This window comes from Neolamprologus brichardi, chromosome 3 (assembly GCF_056152115.1).
Source record: "Neolamprologus brichardi isolate AB-2024 chromosome 3, ASM5615211v1, whole genome shotgun sequence".
NCBI lineage: Eukaryota > Metazoa > Chordata > Actinopteri > Cichliformes > Cichlidae > Neolamprologus > Neolamprologus brichardi.
The window spans coordinates 362,072-386,368 of NC_142106.1; the positions used below are offsets into that span (position 1 = coordinate 362,072).

The 24,297-nt window shown below is 43.6% G+C and overlaps 1 protein-coding gene across 2 annotated transcripts in view; it reads left to right on the top strand.

Moving 5' to 3' along the window:
• Positions 1-10,788: 10,788 nt before the first annotated feature.
• LOC102795346 (protein NLRC3-like) overlaps positions 10,789-24,297 on the top strand; it is a 37,392-nt gene continuing 23,883 nt past the window's right edge. The window contains exons 1-5 of one of the 2 annotated variants that reach the window (XM_087831062.1): positions 10,789-10,914; positions 10,999-11,100; positions 11,200-11,202; positions 15,576-15,610; positions 16,256-16,395. In XM_087831062.1, coding sequence (XP_087687188.1) covers positions 10,826-10,914; positions 10,999-11,100; positions 11,200-11,202; positions 15,576-15,610; positions 16,256-16,395 — 369 coding nt within the window. In that variant the 5' untranslated portion in view covers positions 10,789-10,825. Of the gene's footprint in view, positions 10,915-10,998; positions 11,101-11,199; positions 11,203-11,467; positions 11,579-15,575; positions 15,611-16,255; positions 16,396-24,297 lie in introns of both variants that reach the window. The other variant, XM_087831058.1, reaches the window with a different exon arrangement.

A 24,297-nucleotide genomic window follows, 5' to 3' on the forward strand; every position in this document is an offset into this window, starting at 1 on the left:
AGCTTGCCTCCACCACTGTGTGAATGTGAGAGTGAATGAATAGTGGAATTGTAAAGTTCTTTGAGGGCCCCGAAAAGCACTATATAAATGCAATCCATTATTATTATTATTACCAGTATCTGGTGCTTTGCTTCTCTGGTATTGCTACCAATTAATTTTTGTGTCCTGCTCGTGTATTACCTGTGAATGTTGAAAAAATACTCTTGTATGATGGCTGCATGAATACAGACTTGTGTCTCTGTATTTTTATAGGGGGGTTCACTGTACATCGCTGTACTGTTATAGTTTAATATTATTTCTAAACAATTTCTTGAACACAAAATCTAAAAAAGTTTAACATTATGGCTTTAACCTCCAAAAGTTGATTCTGTTCATCTGGACGTAGCGTTTTGTGGGAGAAACGTTTCGTCACTCATCCAAGTGACTTCTTCAGTCTCAGCTGACTGCAGGTTTCCCCAATTCTTATAAACAGTACATGTGCATAATGACTGAAACTAGCCCATTGAGGGAACAATGGGCTGGGAGATCAGTTCCTTGATCATAATTATATAAATTAATTATTATAATTATAATTAATAAATTCTCATGACCATTGATCAACAACCACTGACCAAAACCCACTGATCAAAGACCACTGATCAATGGCCATGAGTACCATTCACAGAGAGTTGGGGAATGGCTGCAATCACAGCATTGTAAGATGGCGAAAGATGTACTCTTAGGCCCCCTCCTTGATTCAGAGATGGTCTTTCCCTTTTCATGTAAATGGCCTCCTTGACTCCGCACTCAAACCAGCGTTCCTATCTGTCCAGGATGTGAACATCTCCCACAAAATGCTACGTCCAGATGAACAGAATCAACTTTTGGAGATTTACTTTCCTGGATGATTGAGAATGCATCAAGACATTATGACTTTAAGTTTGATCAGAGTTTCCAAAGCAAGTTATTAGTAGTTTAGCAGCTCTGATTTTTTTTCTGTCTACAGTTTTCTTAATTCTCCTCCTGATCAACATGTTCATGTAGTCTTGCTGGATTATTCATGGGTCTCAATAAAGTTTGTTAGATAAGAATAAGACTTCCCTGATCAGTCTGTGTTCAAGTCATGTGAAACTTGTAGTGGAAAGTCCATCTGTGTGCAGCACTCAGGAGCAACATTGAAACATCAACTAGACAGTTGTTTTTCAGAATTTAAAACCTTTAAAAACTGTATCAATTTGAACGATGGTGTTACATCCTGTGAGGCTGTGGGAGTGTGTGGGTGGGGTGTTTGCCCGCTCTCTCCGCCTCCTCCTCTCTTGCCACTCCTACTCCCTCTGTGTCTCTCACTCTCCTCTCTCCCCAGGACACAGCTGCTTTTGATTAGCCTCGTTTGCCTCCTGGGCCCAGTCAACAATCACCTCTGAGGCTGTTTAAGTTAACATTATTTGTAATAAAACTATATTATTTGTAATAAAACTATATTATTATAGAACAACTCTGTCTGTTTTCCTTTTCATTCTATTTCCGGACCCATTTGTTACTGGTCCCCTCATTCCCACGCCTAGCCCTCTTCGTGGGGACGTAACAATGTGGGTGCTCGTCCGGGATATGAATGGAAGGAACAGCGATTGAGTTTTGGTGTGTTGTTTTCCGGTCGCTTGTTTAGTTCTAGTGTATCTGCTGGGCTCTCTCTCCAGTTAGCACAGGGTAATGTCTAGCTGAGCGTAAGCTCCTCCTTCAGGCACTCGTTTTTTATTTTGCCTTTTTTATTTTTGGAGTAATCCCGGGTGGGGATTAGTTCCCTGTCGCGGGTAGGCTTGTTGGTGCTTTGTGTACCTGATGCTTAGCCTTTAAAGCTGCCTCGAGCCTGGTACACTCCAGAAGCTAAGCAGGCTAGGATTTTAGTAGGTTGGTCTGGGGAGATGGTCGGTGGTATTTTTATTTATTGGTTAACCCTGTGGCCACACATATTTGCCACCTGTCTTTGACTTGTGTGTTGGAAGTGTTCTTCTTTGTTGTTATTGTTAGCGTCAGGTAGTTTTTTGTTTTAATTTTAATGGCTACCTTTGATATTGCTGTGTTTAAGGCAAACCCTTCGCTTGTCCAGCTGGAGAGATTTGCATGAGGTGGCATCATTTTATGGCATTGGTATCTCCACAGCTCTGCCTAAAGCTGAGCTAAAAGCTGCTCTTGTGTCTGGCTTGGTGGAGAAAGGGATAGTGGCCTTGCCAGTGTCTGCCAGTCCACCTGAGCATGGTGTAGCATCTCAGCCTTTTTCGCAGGTGCCAGCTCAAGCTGTAGCTCCATCAGTGTCCACGCCTGTTGCGCAGGGGCTGCCTGAGGACCAGCTGATGACACTGCCTCACTGTGAAAAACAGTTGGCTGGTTCCGGTGTTCCCAAAATTGAGGTTGACAGTTACTTCAAGTCATTTGAATAGCCACAGCCTTGCTCTGGCCACGGGATTCGTGGGCTATTTTGCTACAATGTAAGCTGGCAGGTAAGGTTCAGGAAGTTTGTTCCTTGCTGTCAGCTGAGGACAGCCTGGACTATGACAAACTGAAAAGTGCTGTCCTGTTGGTTTATGAGCTGGTCCCAGCATTTCCGGGGGTTGAAAAGGGGACAGAGTCAGTCCTATCTTGATTTTGCCAGGGAAAACGTGTCTTTTTCGATCGGTGGTGTGCGGCCTGCAAAGCTACTGGCCTGGCTTCGATACGTGAACTAATGCTGATTGAGGAATTTAAGAACTACATTGCTGAGCGCATTCAAGGCTCGCAAAATTTCAAAATCTCTGGTAGCCCTTCAGGCGCATTCTTCAGTTTTTGGTAGCCCAAAATAAATTTAAGTAGCCCGAAAAAAATAGAAAGCATTTTTTTTATGTTTTGTTTCCTTTATTGTACTTTAAAGTATAATATTGTAACGGAAACAAAAATTAATCAAAAAACTGTTAAAATACAAATCACAACAACTCAATAGAAATTACAACCATCAACTCAAATACTTGGTTCAAATTGAACAGAAATTTCTATGAACTTGTAAGAACTGTGTAGAACATGAATCAGTCTGTGTCAGATCCTGAATCTGAAATTTCCACTGAAGTCACGGGTAAGAAGTAAGTGGAACCAAGATCGAGGCCATTTGCTTTTTGAAGTTTGCAAAGACTGCTAAATTTTGCCAGAGAGATTTCACATGTCATGTTTGAATAGTAAACTAATAAGTAATAAGTCGATGTCAGAGGAATTGGTGCGCAAGTAATCGTCACTCACCAATCAGTGCTGCCGCTCTCTACACACCTTTCCGCAATTGCAAAATGAAAGTGAAAGCAAAAAGCAAGCGCAAATTCAAATGAGATTTCAATATGTCACATGTTGACAGTGGCTAGTCGATGCCAATGACATAATTACTCAGCTACATTGGCGAAAGAATGCAAAAGCATAGACATATATTTTTCTTCCTATGATAGCCCGACGGGCAGGGCTGAGTTAGATTTTGGTAGCCCGACTGGAAAAATTGCTTTGCAACCAACAGACGGGAACTGAAGCAGTTCCTAGGTATGACCGGATATTACCGGGGCTTCTGTAAGAACTTTTCTGTGGTCGTGGCTCCGCTAACTAAACTATGTAGCCAAAAGGTGCCTTTTGAATGGTCAGTTGAGGGCCAGCATGCCTTTGACTTGGCAAAATCCCTCCTGTGCAGCACACCTGTTTTCGCGGCTCCTGACGTCTCTCGACCCTTTAACCTAGAGGTCGACCGGAGCCAGGGCTGTTCTACTGCAGGATGACGAGGAGGGTGTGTGCCATCCGGTCTGTTATTTCTGTGCGAAGTTCAAACGCCATCAGCTGAACTACTTTACCATAGCGAAGGAAGCTTTAGCTCTGCTTCTGGCTCTGCAGCATTTTGCAGTGTATGTGGGCTCCAGCTCTTCCATGGTGACCGTGTTCACAGATCACAATCCCCTTGTCTTTCTGAACCGGATGTACAACCACAACCAGCGACTGATGTGCTGGGCACTGCTAGCTCAGGTTTATAATCTGGTAATCAAGCTCAAGAAAGGCACTGACAATATAGTAGCTGATGCACTCTCATGCAGCTCACAATAAAGTGCTTTTGTTGTTTTGGTAGAGCTTGAATGTAAAAGGGGGGGGGATGTCTGCGAGGGGTGATTGCCCGCTTTCTCCGCCTCCTACTCACTTGGACTCCTACCCCCTCTGTCTCTCTCACTCTCCTCTCTCCCCAGAACACAGCTGCCTTTGATTAGCCTCGTTTGCCACCTGGGCCCAGTCAGCAATCACTTCTGAGGCTATATAAGCTAGGGATGAACCGTGAGAGGTGGGCTTTTTTCCCCCCTCTGTGGCTCTACTCTGCTAGGTTTTGGACAGACAGCCTCCTTGGGAGTAGTGAGTAGATGGGCTTGTGGGCCCTGCAAGTGTCTCCCCGTGGTGAGAAGTGGGAAGTGCCTCCCTTATCTATTTGGTAGTTTTCTCTTTTGTTGCTGTGACTGTTTCCTTTGTTTCTTTGGCATTAATGGTAAAACACAGTTGCCGGCTGTTTAAGTTAACGTTATTTGTAATAAAACCATATTATTATAGAACAACTCTAGAAGAATAACAGAATGAAATGAGACAAAATTAAGTCCTCTTTAAATCTGATGGCACAAAGGTAAACATTCATAAACTCATCTGAAAATCTGCCTCCTCCCCCTTCAACCTATCCTGCTTCAGGTGGAGTCCTGCCTCCTTCCAGGAAACAGCTCGACAGTATGTTCAGGTGTGGAGTGGAGCTTGCTGGTCGTGTCTCTGTTTTCTTTGTTTCCTCCTTTAACAGTTTTATGGTTTGTTTCTGCTCTGTAATGTTTGGACCAGATGTTCAGCTTTTATTTACTTATTTCTTATTAGCATCATTGTTGACATGTGAGCCAGACAGTGTGAGAGAGAAAATGATGTGTTTGTTCATCAAACTGCTACACAGTGACACTCACATGAACATGAACACAGTGAAGCTGGACAGAAAAAGCTTGATTCTGTGGATCCTCCCAGGATTTCAGTGGTTCCACAAACACATCAGTCTGACTGTGAAAGCACAAAGCTGCCATCCACACAGTCACAGCTCACATCTAAGGAAAACTCCCAGTTTCATGTTCCGCAGAGAGTTGACTTCAAGTGATCCAAACTGATTATCAGTGCCTGACTCTGCAATTAAACATTTATTTTTTACTGTGATAATGTTTAAATCAGGTCGTATCAAACTTTAGACACTGATCACTAATCAGTCATCACCAGTGGGACGTTGTTGTTCAGTTTAACTGGAAACTGCAAGAACAAAGAGATAAAATCAGTGTGTTCTTAAGTTGACATTCAGGTTTTACTGAAGTAACATCAAAACAACAAAAAGCAGAGCATGGCACCGGATTGTCTGGCAGCCTTTAAAACAATTTCCCTCGGGATAAATAAAGTATTATGAAAGCAGCTCAAGCTCAGTTCAGAGTTATTCAAAGGAACGTCAGTCAAAAGAAAATATAGATTTCCACCAACATTATGAACATTATTTCAGCCTGTTTTAAATCCTGTGTTTGCTGATAATATCTGCAAATCGAGGCTGAGACTTATGTCAATCAAAGAGCATAAAAAATCCTTGGACTTGTCAGCTTTTCCTAGTTTTTGTGTTTTGACAATCACTTTTATTGCTGTCGTCACACTCTGAGGGTTTTGTGTTCACTTTGTACTTTCTGTTCTTAATCAGTACATTTGAGTCTGGGTTTTATTCTTTTAGTGTTAGAAGCTTTTAATTATTTGGTCAGAGTGTTTCCCTGTGTGTTGCTCTTCATTGAAGTCTTTGGATCCATCCTAGTTCATGGATTAGACCAGAGGCCTTTCACCTTTGGTCTTTGGTCATTAGCCAGGTCATTTTCTGTAGAAAGACTTCTTTTAGAGCAGGTTTACTCTAGGTGTATATCTGATGTATGATCTGTATTAAAGGTGCAAATCAAACTCTTCATGTATGTTAGTCTTTGTACTCTCCTGTTATATAACATGTTGTTACTGTGAAGCTTTACAAAGATCAAGTGTTCTGCAAACTGAAACTATGCAGCATGCAGTTACCAGTTTTTCTAGTTTGGTGATGATGGGAACTATTATGAAAGAATGTTTCCTTATTTGAGAACACCTGACGTCATTAAAAAGATACCTTTATTTGTCAATTATTTGATGTAGGACAGAGCAAAGAGCTAATGCTGACTTTAATGAAAATCCCAGGAGCCACTTCTTCTGACCTGACTGTGTTCAGGGATCGCTATAACATTTTCTACCTTTGAGGTTTCTCACAAACTTCCTTATGCCCGTGTCCCTGAATGCATTTGATTCTTTGATTTGAATTTGATTTGAACTTTTACATATTTATATCATGGACAATAGTTACCAAAACAGTACTGTAAAGTTGTTAAAAGTAGAGTACAGATCAGTGCGAAACAGTGTTGGTCAAGTTACTTGAAAAAAGTAATCAGTAACTAATTACTGATGACTTCCCTCCAAAAGTAATCCCGTTAATTTACTGATTACTTATTTTTGAAAGTGATTAATTACTTAGTTACTTAGTTACTTTTTAAAAACATGATTTACACCCTGAATAGGTAATGAAGAGAGAGATCTTCAGTCTTTCAATCCCAATTCTACTATTTCTGTATAATCCATCATATAAAATGTAATCAAATGGAAAAAGTCTCTTTTTTTCTTCCTACATCTTTCATTTATCACTTCAGCAACAGAAGGTGCTGATGAAGTCCTTTGAAAAACTTCAGGAAGGAGATTCTCCAGCAGGTAGAAAAGCTTATTGACCCACTACAGTGTGCATACAGGCCTCGTAGAGGTGTTGATGATGCAGTGGTCACTCTGTTGAATTTCCTATATCACTAATCTTGATGGCACCAAAGCTCATGCTCGGCTCTTATTTATTGATTTCTCTTCAGCCTTTAATATAGGCACATCTTCTAGCTGATAAACTTCTGAACCAGTTTAAACTTGATTTTATCTGGTTGGTTGGATTTTAGACTTTAGACTGACAGATCTCAGTGTGTGAGAGGTTTTAAAGTTGAATCTAAAATTATGATCCTTTTTTATTAAAGTTTTATTGAATCTGTTTTAATATCCTATATATATATATATATATATATATATATATATATATATATATATATATATATATATATATATATATATTTCTATTTTATAACAGGCAGGTGCGGAGGAAGGCAAACCTCTGTCATCTTATACTCAGGCCATCCTCTCTTTAATGATTTTCAGCTGCTTCCCTCAAGTCGTCGGTATAAAGTGCCTGCAGTGAAGACAAAGAGAGATACCGTGTCTTTTGTAACTGCTGCTATTATCATGGTTAAAAACACTAAACCAGCTTGTTGCACTTTTTTGATGATAAAATTTGGGCCATTTGTTTTTGTTTTGTTTTTTTCCATGTGTGTTGTGTTTGTTTGTTTTTGTCTCTCTGTATGGACACACTACAAATCACTTTCTCACTGGGGACAATAAAGTTACCCTTCGATGACGGTGTCTCAATTTTGGCCGGGGACGATGCACTCTGAGCCTTCTTCATTATCTTGGAGAGCGTCTAAACTCTCCCCGTTGTCCTCCAGGGTGTTAGAGATGAAAGGACAGATGTTGTTAGTTATATGACAATTGATTAGTATATTTGGTATAATTGAAGTTTAAAGAAATTTTGTTAAATTCTATGCTACCATTTTTTCCGCCAAATCTCCAGCGTCTGACGTCACCTACAACATGGGTTGCTTACCTTTTCCCGTCACTTCCGTCACTTACCTCCTTCCTACCTTTTTTTAATATCTTGCTGCATCTTGTATAAGTTCATACTCAAGTTTAAATAAACAACAACACTAAAGCTATTCTGTTATACCTGAATGCAAAAAATACACTGCACCCAAAATATTTCATAGTTCAGCAACACTGATCAATCTAATAAACTTAAACCTGCTCCATCCTCCCTATTCTGGTATTTTAAAGAGTACTTAGCAGAAATATTAAGCAACCTAACTAATAGGGTTGCAAACTCCCAGCAAAAAAAAATAGGGAACCACCCCCCACTTCATGATGCTTAATTGAGGTAATCAACTTTAATTTGATGCAGTGTGAAAACAATGCCTAGAAATAAATTATTTTTCAAGAATAATTAAATAGATTCAACATCTTTCTTCAACAGAATTGCAGACTGCACAGATGGTTCCCAAAGGAAAAAGTACTATAGCTTACTAGGGTATATTAGACTTAACAGTTACTATATACAGTAATGGACTTCTATACATTTTACATCAGATTAAATCTTTGGGTGTAAGATTCAGATAATTATTTATTAAAAGCTCGACATTTTAAATGAGAATAAGAAAGAAAAGTATGTCTTTGTGCCCCCTTTTCCCTGTTCATGCCCTATCGGCCCCCCTGGCTAAACTTTGCTAGATCCGCCCCTGCACAGTTACCAGCCGTCAGCTGTAGAAAAAGATACTGGTGTAGAAAGTAATATTAAATAAATTCTAACAACAGCTTATCAAGCTTAAACGTGCTGCTGTTGTTCAGCCGCTGGTTTCCTCTTTCTGGTGAGAAGTGGGCGATAAACAAACAAGAGAGACAATCAGCTGATCATTGATCAGTTTCATGATTGAAGTAGCAGCAGGAGAGGGGGGGGGGGGAGAGAGAAGAATATATCGGTTGTTAAGCTTAAAGCTTTGCAAACATTCAGAGATGAACTTACACACTTGCTTTAATTCTCTCTGGGATAACTTTCTCGGAGATAAAATGCCGGTTTGGTAGCGAGGCTCTAAATGCTGAACCAGACCCCGTACAGGTCTTGCACGCCACAACCGCTCTATCAGGTGACGCATACTGCTCTGCCGTGCTATGGTTATGAGCCGAGTTATGCTGGGCTTACACCGTGCGATTTTTGGCCCATTTTGAGACGATTTTTGAGTCGTGCAACCGTTTTGGTGATCGGCCCGAGTTTGGCCTTCATCGTGCGTCGTGCATCGTGTAGTATACATGGGGTAACGAGAAGCGATTAACACCTCGCGACCAGCTCCCGATCATCAATCGCTTGGTCGGGAGGATTTCAATCACGACGGCTCACACTGCGCATGCGCAAACACATAAATGTCAGTTAAAAAGACGTAGTAGCACAGCAGTGAAGCGTGTGATCTGGACACTAGCGATGGAGGCACAACTTTTAGAACTTTGGAAAGCTCATCCGAGCCTTTTCGATGTGGCCTCACAAAATTATCACGACCACAACAACCGTAAAATAGTTGGATTTACATTGCTGCTCAATCACAGCTGCTTGATCAATGTTTTTCATTAGCAATTTAGCAAAGTTGATAGTGGTGGTGTCTGTGTGAGTGAAAGACAGAGAGGGAGAGCGAGCGACAGATTTTCTGTTATAAGCTTCATTTTATGGACGCACAGTGTGAGCACTCAGGTAGCATCAGAGCATCAGGCCGTATAGTGTGAGACCCTGCATCGTGACCTACGAACTTCTAAACCCTGTGAATCAATCGTGCAGTTTGAGCAGGAGCTGAATCGCGCGACTGAAAAAATCGCACAGTGTATGCCCAGCTTTACGCCATGTTGCAAGTTTTGTGAGGTGCTTTTTTGATATTTAATAGATCGAAATACATTTTTTATTTCTCTCCGATATCCGATCCAGTAATTTATGTCAGTATCGGACCGATACCGATACGTAATATCGGATCTGTCCATCTCAAGTTGCAACTGGAGGTAGCTCTTTGTTGTTTGCCCTGACTTGACTAACCAGAGCCAGTTTTCATCTGATGAGTTCCTTTGCCAGGGTGAGCAAAATTTGTATGAAGAAGTGACCTATAGAGTCTTGGAGTCTCTGCACAGAAGAAGATACAGATGTGAAACCAGCTGAGATGGAATATCTGTCTCTGATTATATTTCCTGTTCAAACTCAGAATTCAATTAGTGTGAAGTTTTTACCCACTGCTGACACACACTGATTCACTGTGGAATCAGTGTGTGTCAGTGAATGGATCGTGTGTGCTTCATGGCTCTATCTAGTGCAATGATTATCAAACTGTGGTCAGTGTTGGGGAATAACGGCATACATGTACCGCCGTTACGTATTTAAAATACAAAATATGAGTAACTGTATTCCGTTACAGTTACCGTTTAAAAAGGTGGTATTCAGAATACAGTTTGTTGAAATAAATGGATTACACTGCGGTATTTCCCTGTTTCATGTTGTCGCGGGTCAGGACTGTTTAGGTTTTGTTTGACAGCTACGTTCTGTTGTTCCAGGCGGCAGCGTTACGGTTGCCATGGTTACAGGGCGACGCTCTCTCTCTCTGCGACTGTGTGATTGGATATCCCACCCATCTGTGAATGTTTTAATGTAGTACAGTTATCGTCGCTTGTCACATCCTGTTTATTTCGTGGAAACTGTGTGTGGTGTTAAATAGGCCGATACTACTATATTTTAATGTCAGTCATAAGGGTGCTACTCCAAGAGCTATACATTTTATGAGGTGGTACTCATTCTGAAAAGTTTGAGAACTAGTGGACTGATAATAGAAGTAGAGCAGCTGATGAGCAGCTGATGAGCAGCTGATGGCAGCTTCCTCTGCCTCACACTGTCACTCGCTGTTCACCTAACTGTTGTCTGACCGCATTCAGCTGACAGGGAGATGAAGCAGGAAAGAAGCAGCTGATATTTGGAAAGCACACATGATGGAAAGGAGGATTTCAGTTGGTGTGCACATAAATGATTTGTGTTTCCTCTGCAGGTGAAAGTAGAAAGTGTGTGTGAGTTGAATCGAGCAGCATGGATCAGCGTGAGGACAGAGAGGAGGGAGTCCCTCCCTCTAAAACCACTCTGTGTGGGGAACATGAGAGCCAGACCAAAGCTCAGAGGTGAGATGACCATCTCTAATTGTCCATGACTCTTCTCCATGTCACAGCTCAGCACTCACATCACTGCTCCATCATTATTCACAGGAACCAACCTGGACCTCCACCCAGCTCTGTGTCCTTAAGGAGTGATTGGTCTAAAGATGAAGCCATTGAATTTAAATCCCAGCCTCTGTCTGCTGCAGAGAGGTGAGCTGTTAGTAACATGAACACTTTGATCTCAGTTTGGTGTCTGATTTAAACGAACTGCTTGATGTTGTTTCCTGGTATCTAAACTGCATCTCAAAGAAAGTCACTGAGCGAAGAATTACTTTCATCCTATAAAACATTAAACTCCTGCTGCTCACAGTAGGACCATCAACAGTCCTGCACAGTGTAAATGACTGTGTTTACCTCTGAGTGGAGCTCTTTTCTTAGACTGCCAAGAGTAGTTTGGAGTTTCCTTCAGCTCATGCTCAGCCTGCAAACATGTTTCTATTTGGGATGATGAAGGTATTGTAAGTCTTCTTCAGCTTCTGTGGCTGCAAATGAAAAACACATTATTCTCCTCTAACAGGATCATAGAGAGACCTGCTGGACCTGCACCCAGCTCTGTGTCCTTAAAGAGTGATCGGTCTAAAGATGACCCCATTGAATTTAAATCCCAGCCTCAGTCTGCTGCAGCGAGGTGAGCTGTTAATAACATGAACTCTTTGATTTAACTGCTTGATGTTGTTGGATATAAACTGCAGTGCAAACACGTCATTCCCCCAATCCCATTTAAACTGTCTCTTAAAAACAAGCCTTTGGTTTGTAAACAACTGAAAATACACTTTAGCAAACAGGAAGTGAAATATGCAAAAAAACAACATTTTATTCAAAAATGTAAAGTAAAACAGAAAGTAACTGACTGAAAGACGTCTTATTTGATCTATCTATCTAGAGAAGGGGGACAGGGAGGGACATAAGAAATACAGATATAAATAAATAAATAAAACAAGCAAACTGCAGAGACGTCTTAATATTTGAAATTTCTTCATCAGATTCAGAACTGTGTGTAGGCAGGCAGGAAAAAAGACCCAAGTGCAGGACTTGTGGAGGCAGAAGTGAACTCAAAAGAAAAGCGAAATGCAAAACTCAAAATGGCACATGAACGAAACAAACGGGCAGGAACGCTGGTGTGATATGACAACGAGCACTGAAGGACAGGCAAACACACAGGGAACAAGGATCAGAAGGGAAACACAGCTGATGCAAATTAACTGACGGGACCAGGTGGACGCAAAACTAGAAGCATCAACATGACACATCCTGCATCCTCCCGGTCCCCAAAAAGAACAATCCCAATGAGCTGAATGACTTCCGACCGGTGGCACTGACGTCACATCTTATGAAGACTCTAGAGCGGCTTTTCCTCAACCTCCTCCAACCACAGGTACAACATGCCCAGGACCCAATACAGTTTGCCTACAAGGCAGATGTAGGAGTGGAGGATGCCATCCTGTACCTCCTACACAGAGCCCACTCACACCTGGACAAGGGAAAAGGCATGGTCAGGATCCTTTTTCTTGACTTTTCCAGTGCCTTTACCATCCGGCCCTGTCTGCTCCAGGAGAAACTAAATAGGATGCAGGTAGACCCCTGCCTAGTCGCTTGGATCTCCAACTACCTCACTGACAGACCACAGTACGTCAGGCTGAAAGACATCACATCAGACACTGTGGTCAGCAGCACAGGAGCACCACAGGGAACTGTGCTGTCCCCTCTTCTCTTCACCCTGTACACCTCTGACTTCTGCTATAACTCTGAATTATGCCATATTCAGAAGTTTGCAGACGACACGGCCATCATGGGGTGTATCTGGGATGATCAGGAAGAGGAGTACAGGAGCCTGGTGAGGAACTTTGTCACATGGAGTCACACAAACCACCTGCAACTCAACACCTCAAAGACCAAGGAACTGGTTGTGGATTTTTGGAGGTCCAGACCAGGTCCACTGCCAGTTCAGAAAGAGGGAGAGGAGGTGGAGGTGGTCAACACATACCTCAGTACCTCGGGTTCTGGGTGGACAACAAACTGGACTGGACATGCAACACGCACCACCTGTATAAAAAAGGCCAAAGTCGACTGTACTTCCTCAGGAGGCTGAGGTCTTTCAACATCTGCACGAAGCTCCTGAGGATGTTTTACCAGTCGGTGGTTGCAGGAGTACTTTTCTATGGTGTGGTGTGCTGGGGGAGCAGCACAGCAAAGAAGGACTCATCCAGGCTGGAGAAACTGATCAGGAAGGCAGGCTCTGTGGTCGGCATGAAGCTGGACACTCTGGTGACAGTGGCAGAGAAAAGGACATTAAAGAAACTGATGGACATTATGAAACAATGCCGGACATCCTCTGCACACGGTCGTAAACAATCAGAGGAGCCTATTCAGCGACAGGCTGCTTCTCCCAAAGTCAAAAACCAACAGACTTAAAAACTCCTTTGTCCCACACACCATCAATCTGTTTAACTCCTCACTGGAGGGGAGAGGGAGGAGAAACAGGGGGACAAGGGAGGGCGGGAACAACTGAGCTGTAGGTGCTTTTTTACACTGTGCAATATTTGCAATATTAGTTTTTTGTTTTGTCTTTTTTTTATTATATTCGACTGTGCAATAATCACTGTGCAATATACTCACTCAAGTGAGCAATCCTATTTATCCATATTGTATATTCTGTATCTATATATTAGGGGTGCAACAATACTCGTATCAATATTGAACTATTCGATACAGTCTAATCTACTCTCTAATGTCTATAAGACACAGACCTTCAAAGTAAAACAGGAAATCCATAGACAAAACTCAGAGGCACCAAACTTATATTAAACACTAGAAATAACAAATTACAATAATAAGACCACCCAAGTGAAAGCCTTCCGCCACTTGGCTATTTCTAGAAATTCTGTTTAAAAAATTATGGACAGAATCAGTGACAAAGGGCAGCCCCGGTGAAGCCCATCACACACTGGGAATGAGTCCGACTTATTGCCGGCTATGTGGACCAAGCTCTTGCAACGGTTGTATAAGCATTGAGTGGCCAGTACTCCCAGAGCACCCCCCCCTCCCCCCCACAGGACCCCCCGAGGAAAACAGTTGAATCCCTTTTCCAAGTCCACAAAACACATGTAGACTGGTTTAGGCAAACTCCCATGCACCCTCAAGTGTCCTTGAGAGAATAAGGAGCTGATCCAGTGTTCCACTACCAGGACGAATCACATTGTTCCTCCTGTATACGAGGTTCAACTAACAGACACACTATCCTTTCCAGCACCCTGACATAGACTTTCCCTGGGAGGCTGAGGAGTGTGATTCCCCTGTGATTGGAACACACACTCTGGTCCACCTCATCCTCTGGACCTCATCCACCAAAGGGGCTCTGCCACCAATTAACTGCCTCAGTGACCTCACCCCCGGAGATTGGCGGTCTTCCCCTTTGTCCCCAGACTCTCCTTCCTCGATGGAAAACGTGCCAGTGGGATTAAGGAGGTCCTTGAAGCATTCCTTCCACAGCCCAAAAATGTTCTCAGTTGAAGTCAGCAGCCACCTGTACTATACACAGTGCAGGTAGCACACAACTTTCCCCTACTGAGTCGCCTGACGGTTTGCCAGAATCCCTTTGAGGCAGTCCGAAAGTCTTTTTCCATGGCCTCTCCAAACTCCTCCCACACTCGAGTTTTTGCTTCAGCCCCTGCCCGCGCCACGTTCCGCTTGGCCTGTCGATACCTATCAGCTGCCTCCAAAGTTCCACAGGCTAACCAAGCCTGACAGGACTCCTTCTTCAGCCTGGTGGCTCCCCTCACCTCTTGTGTCCACCCTTTGGTTAGGGGGTTACCACCACCACAGGCACCAACCACCTTGCAGCCGCAGCACAGTGCAGCAGCTTCGTCAATGGAAATGCAGAACATGGTCCATTCAGACTCAATGTCCCCAGTCTCCCTCGGAATCCTGTTGAAGCTCTGCCGGAGGTGTGTGTTGAAGATCTCGTGGACCATGGCCTCTGCTAGGCATTCCCAGCACACCTTCACTGTAAGTTAAGGTGCGCCAGGTCTGTCCAGCGTCCTCCCCCGCCACCTGATCCAACTCACCACCAGGTGATGACCAGTTGACAACTCAGCCCCTCTCTTTACCTGAGTGTCCAAAACATGTGCCCTTAGGTCTGGTGATACAATTACAAAATTGATCATTGACCTGCAGAATAAAGCGTCCTGGTGCTACATACACTTATGGGCACTCTTATGTTCAAACAAGGTGTTCGTTATAGCCAAACTGTGATTTGCACAGAAGTCCATAAACAAAACACCGTTCGTGTTCAGATCCAGGAGGCCATTCCTCACAATCACACCCCTCCGGGTGTTGCTGTCACTGCCCACGTGAGTATTGAAATTCCCCAGTAAAACAACTGAGTCCCCAGGCAGAGCACCTTCCAGTACCCCACCCAGGGACTCCAAGAAGGCTGGGTACTCTGAACCACCACTTGGCGCATAAGAGCAGACGACAGGACCCGTTCCCTGACCCGGAGGTGCAGGGAACAAACCCTCTCATTCACTGGGAGAAACCCCAACATATAGGCAGCAAACCGAGGAGATACTAGGATACCCACCCCAGCCCACCACCTCTCAACAGGGGTAAATCCAGACTGAGTCCAGCACTTCTCCAAGAGACTCGTTGCAGAGCCCAAGCCGTGCATTGAAGTGAGTCCAACTATGTCTAGCCAGTACCTTTCAACGTCATGCACTAACTCAGGGTTCTTCCCCACCAGAGAAATGACATTCCCAATCACCAGTCTTGGAAGCTGGGGATCGGTCCGCCAGGACCTCCGCTCCAGGCCGCCACCCAGCTCACAATGCACCCGACCCCTATGGTGCCTCCTGCGGGTGGTGGGCCTGCAGGAAGATGGGCCCATGTCCCTTTTTCGGGCAGTGCTCACCATGCCCCATGGACTAAGGCCCAGCGACCAGAAGTTCACCCTCGGGCACCCTCGCTGAGCCTGGCTCTAGCGCAGGCCACTGGTAACCCTATCCTGGGCAGGGTGAACTGTTCCCTTGATGGTCTTCTAATAGGGAACAGTGTTTTTACAAAATCAAAATTCTCTATTCAGCAGTTGTTGTCAGGGTTTTGATGTTTACACCGATTAGATTTGCTTGTTGTTAATGTTCAGATATAAACAGAATATTACAATAACAAGAGAATGTTAAGATTAGATAACTGGCAGGATGTCTTTGTGTCAGATATGCTACCATCAGACCTCTAGGCATTATCAAGTAGAGGTTTTTCATTTCTTTAGATTAAAAAAATATATATTTTTTTTAGTGCAGAGCACCAGCAGGTTGCATTATAGGTTGGGATGTTTTATTGTATTATTTGGACTCTTCATTATTCCTCCACAGAGTGGACCAGGAGAGCTCAGAGGTTCCCAGTGGTCAGTCTGCCCAGCATCATCAAACACACCTGGACTCCATATTTATGGTCTGTACATGTACAACTACTTTTACATCTATTCTGTTCACAGTCATCTCCCTGCTGGGTTCTGGCTCAGAAGGTAGAGCAAACTTTCCTTTGAACTGCAAATACATCTGCAAATATCAAGCACTTCTCAGTATTTTAGAAAAAAATGTTAGATTTTGGCAGCTGCCCAGGCCGAAAATAATACATGGATAAAAGAACGTTTTATTTAGAAGTACTTTTCAACACAGTGAAGTAAACCTTACAAGCAACTAAATAATAAAATCACACTATGGCCAACAACACTTGAAAGATAAAATACTACCTAATACTATGTATTGTTGTCAGTGTTGGGGAGTAAGGGAATACATGTACCGCCGTTACGTATTTAAAATACAAAATATGAGTAACTGTATTCCGTTACAGTTACCATTTAAAACAGTGGTATTTAGAATACAGTTACTTTGTTGAAATAAATGGATTACACTGCGGTATTTTCCTGATTCATATTGTCGTGGGTCAGGACTGTTTAGGTTTTGTTTGAAAGCTATGTTCTGTTGTTCCAGGCGGCAGCGTTACGGTTGCCATGGTTACAGTGTGATGCGCGCTCTCTCTGCGACTGTGTGTTTCCTGGGTGAGAGAGCGCATTTTTGTTGTTGTTGTGCTAAGATAATAGGCAGAATGCTACAGGCATAGCCCTAAAGAATGTAGCCTCATGGGCAGTGTAGTCCGTGCTGCAGGGAGAATGGACTGCCATACCCGTTATGTGTCTGTGAGCGCGAGCAGAGGTGGGTTGAGTATCCAAAAATTGCACTCAAGTATAAGTAACATTACTTTAAAATATTATTACTCAAGTAAAAGTGAAAAGTAGTCTTCAAAAAAGTTACTCAAGTAAGAGTAAAAAAGTACTTGGTGAAAAGACTACAACAACAATTCTAATTTCCAGATTTCAGTTTTTCCCAACATAAAGCTTTTTTCACCAATACCTACAGTAAATAATATAAATATATAAACAGTGCAAACAATTTCCAGTGACAAGATATGCTGTAAACTTTATATTCATTTTTGCTGCAAATGGCACAGCAGCCTCAGAGAAAACATTAGAACGAGGCATCTTCAACATATGTACATACAAGGCAGCTCAGTTTACCATAAATTGTATGGGTGTGCATTTATTTCTGCATATTTAGCAAAAATGTGCCATTTCTTCACTCAGTGAAGTGATGGTTAAGCTTCAGCAGCAGTTTGCTCTCAAGGTTCTTTCTGTGAAGCTGTGACTGTTCAGCAGTGAACAGGAGTCCTGCATAACTAAGAAGTCCTTCACAAGCTCCTGAAGCATGAAGAGCTGTATTCTCCAAAAGTTGATTCTGTTCATGTGGACATAGCGTTTTGTGGGAGAAACGTTTCGTCACTCATCCAAGTGAATTCTTCAGTCTCAGCTGACTGCAGCTGACTCAGCTGATCAGCCCACTGAAGGAACAATGGGGTGGGAGGTCAGTTCCCTAATCATAATTATGCAAATTCTCATGACCATTCATCAACAACCACTGACCAAAACCCACTGATCAAAGAGCACTGATCAATGGCCATGAATACCATTCACAGAGAGTTGGGGAATGGCTGCAATCACAGCATTGTAAGATGGCGTAAATGGCCTCCTTGACTCCGCGCACAAACCAGCATTCCTCCCTGTCCAGGATGTGTACATCCTCATCATTGAAAGAGTGTCCACTGGCCTGTAGGTGTAAATAGACTGCAGAGTCCTGGCCTGACGAGGTCGCTCTTCTGTGTTGTGCCATCCGCTTCGACAGAGGTTGTTTGGTTTCCCCGATGTATAAATCCTGGAAATCCTCCTGGCACTTAACAGTGTACACTATGTTACTCTGTTTGTGTCGGGAGACCCGATCCTTGGGGTGGACCAATTTTTGGTGCAGTGTGTTTTGGGGTTTAAAAGCCACAGAGACCCAGTGTTTAGAAAAAAATGCGTCTCAGCTGCTCTGATACTCCTGACACATATGGGATCACTAAAGGTTTTCGCTTGGGCAGCGGTTGTCCTTCTCTCCTGGATCGGCTGGAGCTTTCTTTAGGTGTCTTTCCCTCTTTGACAAAAGTCCAGCTGGGATAACCACATTTACTCAGGGCCTTCTTGATGTTCTTCTGCCTCCCTGGCCACTGTGTCAGTGGGGATGGTGTTCGCTCTGTGTTGTAGCGTCCTGATGACACCCAGTTTGTGCTCCAGTGGATGATGAGAGTCAAACCTTAGATACTGATCCGTATGTGTCGGTTTACGGTACACGTCGGCTTTTAGATGTCCCCCATTACTGATGGAAATCTCACAGTCTAAGAAGGCTAACTTGCCACTTTTCACATCCTCCCTGGTGAATTTGATGTGTCAGTCCACCGAGTTAATGTGATCCATGAATTGTGGTACATCCTGAGATTTGATTTTCACCTAGGTGTCATCCACATATCTGAACCAATGGCTTTGTGGTGTTCCAGGGTAGGATAGCAAAGCCCTCTTTTCCACTTCTTCCATGTACAAATTGGCCACGATGGGTGAAACTGGGGAGCCCATGGCACACCCATGTTTCTGCCTGTAGAACTGACCTTTGTATGTGAAGTAGGTGGAATGAAGACACAGTTCAAACACACTTGGTCGATCCTGAGAGTGGTCTTGTAGCTGAGGTTGGTGTCATCCTGTAATCTCTTATAGACTACCTCCAACGCTTCTGTGACTGGGATGCAAGTGAAGAGAGATGTAACGTCGTACGAGACCATGGTTTCATCTGCCTTCATAATGACATCTCTCACCTTCTCAACAAAATCCAGGGTGTTCTGGATGTGGTGTTCAGAGCTGCCCACCAGCGGGTTGAGGATCGAAGCCAGAAACTTCAAGATGTTATAGGTGACAGAGTTGATCATGCAGACAATCGGTCTTAAAGGTGCACCCTGTTTATGTATTTTCGGTAAACCATACAGACTTGGTGTAGACTCCCCTGGGTATAGCCTGTGGTATGAGGTCCGGTCAATAGCCTTGTCTTGTTCTAACTGCTTCAGACAGTCTATCACCCTCTTCCTGTAGCCACTTCCTGGGTCTCGTTTCAGGGGCTCATAAGTATTTTCATCACTGAGTAGTGAAAAAATCTTCTCATGATAGTCTTTCTGGGTACATCTTTCACCATCTTACAATGCTGTGATTGCAGCCATTCCCCAACTCTCTGTGAATGGTGCTCATGGCCATTGATCAGTGGTCTTTGATCAGTGGGTTTTGGTCAGTGGTTTTTGATCAATGGTCATGAGAATTTGCATAATTATGATTAGGTAACTGACCTCCCAGCCCATTGTTCCTTCAGTGGGCTGGTTTCAGTCATTTTGCAAATGTACTGTTTATAAGATTTGGGAAAACCTGCAGTCAGCTGAGACTGAAGAAGTCACTTGGATGAGTGACGAAACGTTTCTCCCACAAAACGCTACGTCCAGATGAACAGAATCAACTTTTGGAGATTTACTTTCCTGGATGATTGAGAATGCATCAAGATGAAGAGCTGCATTGATTTTGATCGACAGCTTCTTGATGCGAGGAACGCCATGCAATAGATCCACACCTCCAGTGAATGGACATGAAAGGTACCTCTCCAGCTCCTCTGCTTCTTGCTTTCCTGACCCCATGGATCCATCATCTTCGTCGGTTAGGCTGCTGTTTGTGCTGGCCTCATCCAGCTCTGAGTCTAGGTGATGTCTGATGAAGTTGAAACCTGTGAAAAGATGTATGGTTTTCAAAAGATTTAGGTCTGGTCATTATAGTGGTGTAAACACTGCCAAGCTGCGGATGTTTGGCAAGAAGATTTGATCCCACTGGAGATGTTTTTTTACTAACTCTTGTAGAAACGCAATATCCCGCACAAACAGTTTGCAATGAATTCCAGTTTAAGTTTAAAATAAGAACACGTGCAAGGCCAAGCAGTGCAAGCCAATGGATCCTCCTGTTTGGCTGTTACTCTGGGAAAAGACAAGAAAGACGGTGATGGAAGCCGTGACTGGAGCTGCGATGTAGCCTATATAATATTTATATTGTACGAACGTGATAATTATGTATATTGTAATAACGTGATATTATATTGTTCAAACGTGAAAAGTATATTGTTAGAACGATATACTTCTTCTATTTTTCTTTTGCCTGGGTGGCAGCTCTATGCTTCCGTATCCGAGTCTTTTCAATGTGGCCTCACAAAATTATTAAGACTGTCATGGGGCGGCTGTGTGAAGGCAAGAGAGGACCCAAATGCACGGCTCTAGACACACGGGGGGTGAACTCAAAGGCAGGTCTTTATTAACAGGAACATAAGAAGACATACAAAACTATACTGGGAGAAACTAAAGCTGAGGCGCTGGGAAGACACGGGAAATGCACACAACCTAGAGGGACGACGCAACACGGAACAAAGGGACACTCTGACATAAATACACAGAAGGTAATGAGGGAAGTGGGAACACACGGGGAACACAGCTGAGGACAACTACTCATGACCGAGCGGGGAGGACACAAAACTGAAAATACTGACACCGAGATGTGGACCTTAAATACAACACAGTACACAGAGATGAGCACAGACAGAGAGAGGCAGAGAACAAGGATGAATACACGAGGGGATGAGGAGAACACAGAACACAAAGGACGGGAACACGGTACCAGAACAAACACCACAATAAAAGCATGGACACGGAGGGAATCCAAATACCAAACCAAACAATCCAATGAACATAAGGAACAAAATACAAAACCACGGGAAAACCGAGAACACTGGGTCAAAATGACCCAGGACCATGACAAAGACTACAACAACCATGAAAAGAGTTGGATGGACACTGCTGCTCAATTGCAGCTGCCTGGTCAAAGTTTTTCATTAGTAATTTAGCAAAGTTGATGGTGGTGGTGTGTGTGTCTGTCATGGCTGTGTGCAGGCAGGCAGGAAGGAAGGACCCAAAATGCAGGACTCGCTGAGGCAAAGTTGAACTCAAAATAAACAGCTTTATTGCAAGTTGCAGACTGAACAAAAGACTAACTACACTGGGGGGAAAATAAACTAACAGGCAGGCATAACGGGTAACGGAACACACAGTGAAATCTAAGGGTGAGCAGACGTTAACGACGCGACACTGACACAGAGAAACACAGGGCTTAAATACACAGATGGCAGTAATCAAGGGATGAGAGACAGGAGGGGAACACACCTGGGAGAAATCACAGCTGACGAGACAGGGGAAACGTAAACTGAGTACACTCACAAAAGACACAGACCTTCACAATAAAACAGTTAACTCAGACACCGGGAACCAGACAAGACGCTGAACTAAACAGACAGATTCACAAACAGATGGGGTGACACCATAGACAGAGATACAGACGCAGACTCAGAGGCAGACCGAAGACAACTCAAATAATAATCATAACAATAAACTAGAAAATGATAATAATAAACTTAAAGCGCTGGGTCACCGACCCAGGACCATGACAGTGTCTGTGTGAGTGAAAGACAGAGAGAGCGAGAGACAGATTTTGTATGATAAACTTCATGTTATGGACGCACAGTTTGAGCACTCAGTTCGCATCAGAGCAGCAGGCCTGCATCGTGACCTATGAACTTCTAACCTTTGCGATTTAATTGTACAGTTTGAGCAGGAGCTGAATAACGCGACTGAAAAAATCACACAGTGTTTGCCCAGCTTAATGCAGACTGTTTAAACCAAACAAGCTGCTGTTTCACATAATAAACCTGGTCACCTGCAGTATTGCCTTCTGTTTTAACAGTTAAAGCAGTAGAGACAAGCTGTGTTTACATGTGCGTGGAACTCTAGCGTCATTAACCAGGCTATCTGTTAGCTTATAGCTCACGCTAGCTAACCAGCGAGCAGTAAAAAGTACAGCCGAAGCTTCACAAAGCAAACTTATCTCACTACAACGTAGCACCAAAAATATGACTCCCAGCTCGAGCTCGACACAGCTGCTGTAACATAAGACTGACATCCAGCTAACCACAGCTAAAAAGATATTTAGAGAAAACTTACCGTTTCCTCAGGTTACACGAGCTGAGTTTTTTCACGCTGAAAAGTTGGTTTGTTTTGGCTCTCACTGAAGACACCGACACTGAAGACATAGCTGTTGTTTTGTACTGCTTGTAAGTGAAACATTTTTTATATGTGAGAAAAATGCTGTTCATCCTCTTCAGCTCTAGCGTAGACTATTGGCTCTGCCATGTGTTCATGTGTTTCTTCTTTCCGTGTGTCCACTACCTTGATACGCTTGGGCGGCTCTGCCCGCCACCGTTTCAAACTGGTCATGTGACTGCATGTCCACATCTGATTGGTAAAAAAGTTACCGGGAACTCCACTGGCGGCATGTTATCTAATGTGTTAAATGAATTCCATCCATCCATTCGCTTCCGCTTATCCTTTTCAGGGTTGTGGAGGGCGCTGGAGCCTATCCCAGCTGTCATAGGGCGAGAGGCGGGGTACACCCTGGACAGGTCACCAGTCTGTTGCAGAGCCAACACACAGGGACAGACAACCATTCGCACTCACATTCACACCTAGTGTCAATTTGGATTATCCAATTAACCTATCCCCACAAGCATGTCTTTGAACGGTGGGAGGAAGCCGGAGTACCCGGAGGGAACCCACGCAAACATGGGGAGAACGTCCAAACTCCACACAGAAAGACCCCGGCCTGATGGTGGAATTGAACTCAGGACCTTCTTGCTGTATGGCAAAACAGTGCTAACCACCGTGCCACCATGCTGCTGCTAAACTAATTATTTTTTAAAAAGTAACGAGTCCAATTTTACAAATGTAGCGGAGTAAAAGTACAGTTTCTTCTTTACAAATGTACTCAAGTAAAAGTAAAACGTATCGTGCAAAAAAGGTACTTTAAAAGAATATTTTTTTCAAAAACTTACTCAAGTAAATGTAACGGAGTAAATGTAACTCGTTACTACCCACCTCTGAGCGCAAGGAGGGAGAAAAAGGAAAAGTACGAGCTGTCACAGAGCAGAAACGGGAGCTGGAAGCATGTAAATATAATAATAACCACTGCAGCCAAAAAGAGTGCCTGATGAGCCAAGTTGTAAGTAAGCTATTAAGACTCGACTGTACACTGTGTTCCTGTTTTTCCTCTGAAACAATAAGTTCTGTTGAAGCAGCCTTTGAACGCCTTTCTCTGTCTCTCGCTAGAAAACTTGACCCACACAACAAAGTAAAGCTAGTTTGGCTACGAGCCGCGGAACTTCAGTAATAGTAATAAATCACATTCATGTAGTTGTAAACAGCATGATAATACTTATTTATTTATTTTGTTTCACACATGGTACAGCAGTAATTCATTTCCCATACACAACCTTCTTCATACTGGTTTATCATTTTATTCTTATAGCAGATTTTAAATTGAGAAACATTTGTACAACACAATGATCATTGAGAGAATTCCAGTTTCTTATGCCTGTGACTTTTGGACACTGTGGTGGGGCGTGGTCTGCGGTGGCGTGCAGGGAGGGCGGACGCACCTGCACGGCATCCGCAATCACGCCCGCCACGTTAAAACACAGGGACTCAGGTGTGTGTAGGGTGTGGTGTGTGGTGTTTTGAATAAAAAATGTCTGTGAACACTGATCCCTGGACCCGCCGTGCCTTATTTATGCCACAGTGGTGCCGAAACCCAGGAGGCGGCACGGCGGGTCCTTATCGGAGCCAGGGAGTGGAGGAGCAGGCCCAGAGGGTGGCCGAAATGGCGGCCGCCCAGCGGGAGCAGGCGGCGGAGGTGCGTCGCCAGCAGGCAGAGCTACAGGACCAGTCCGAGCGCCACCTGCAACGGATTGGGGAGCTGGCGGCGCTGCTCTGGGTCTGGGCGCCACCCCCACAGGTGTGTACCGAGGG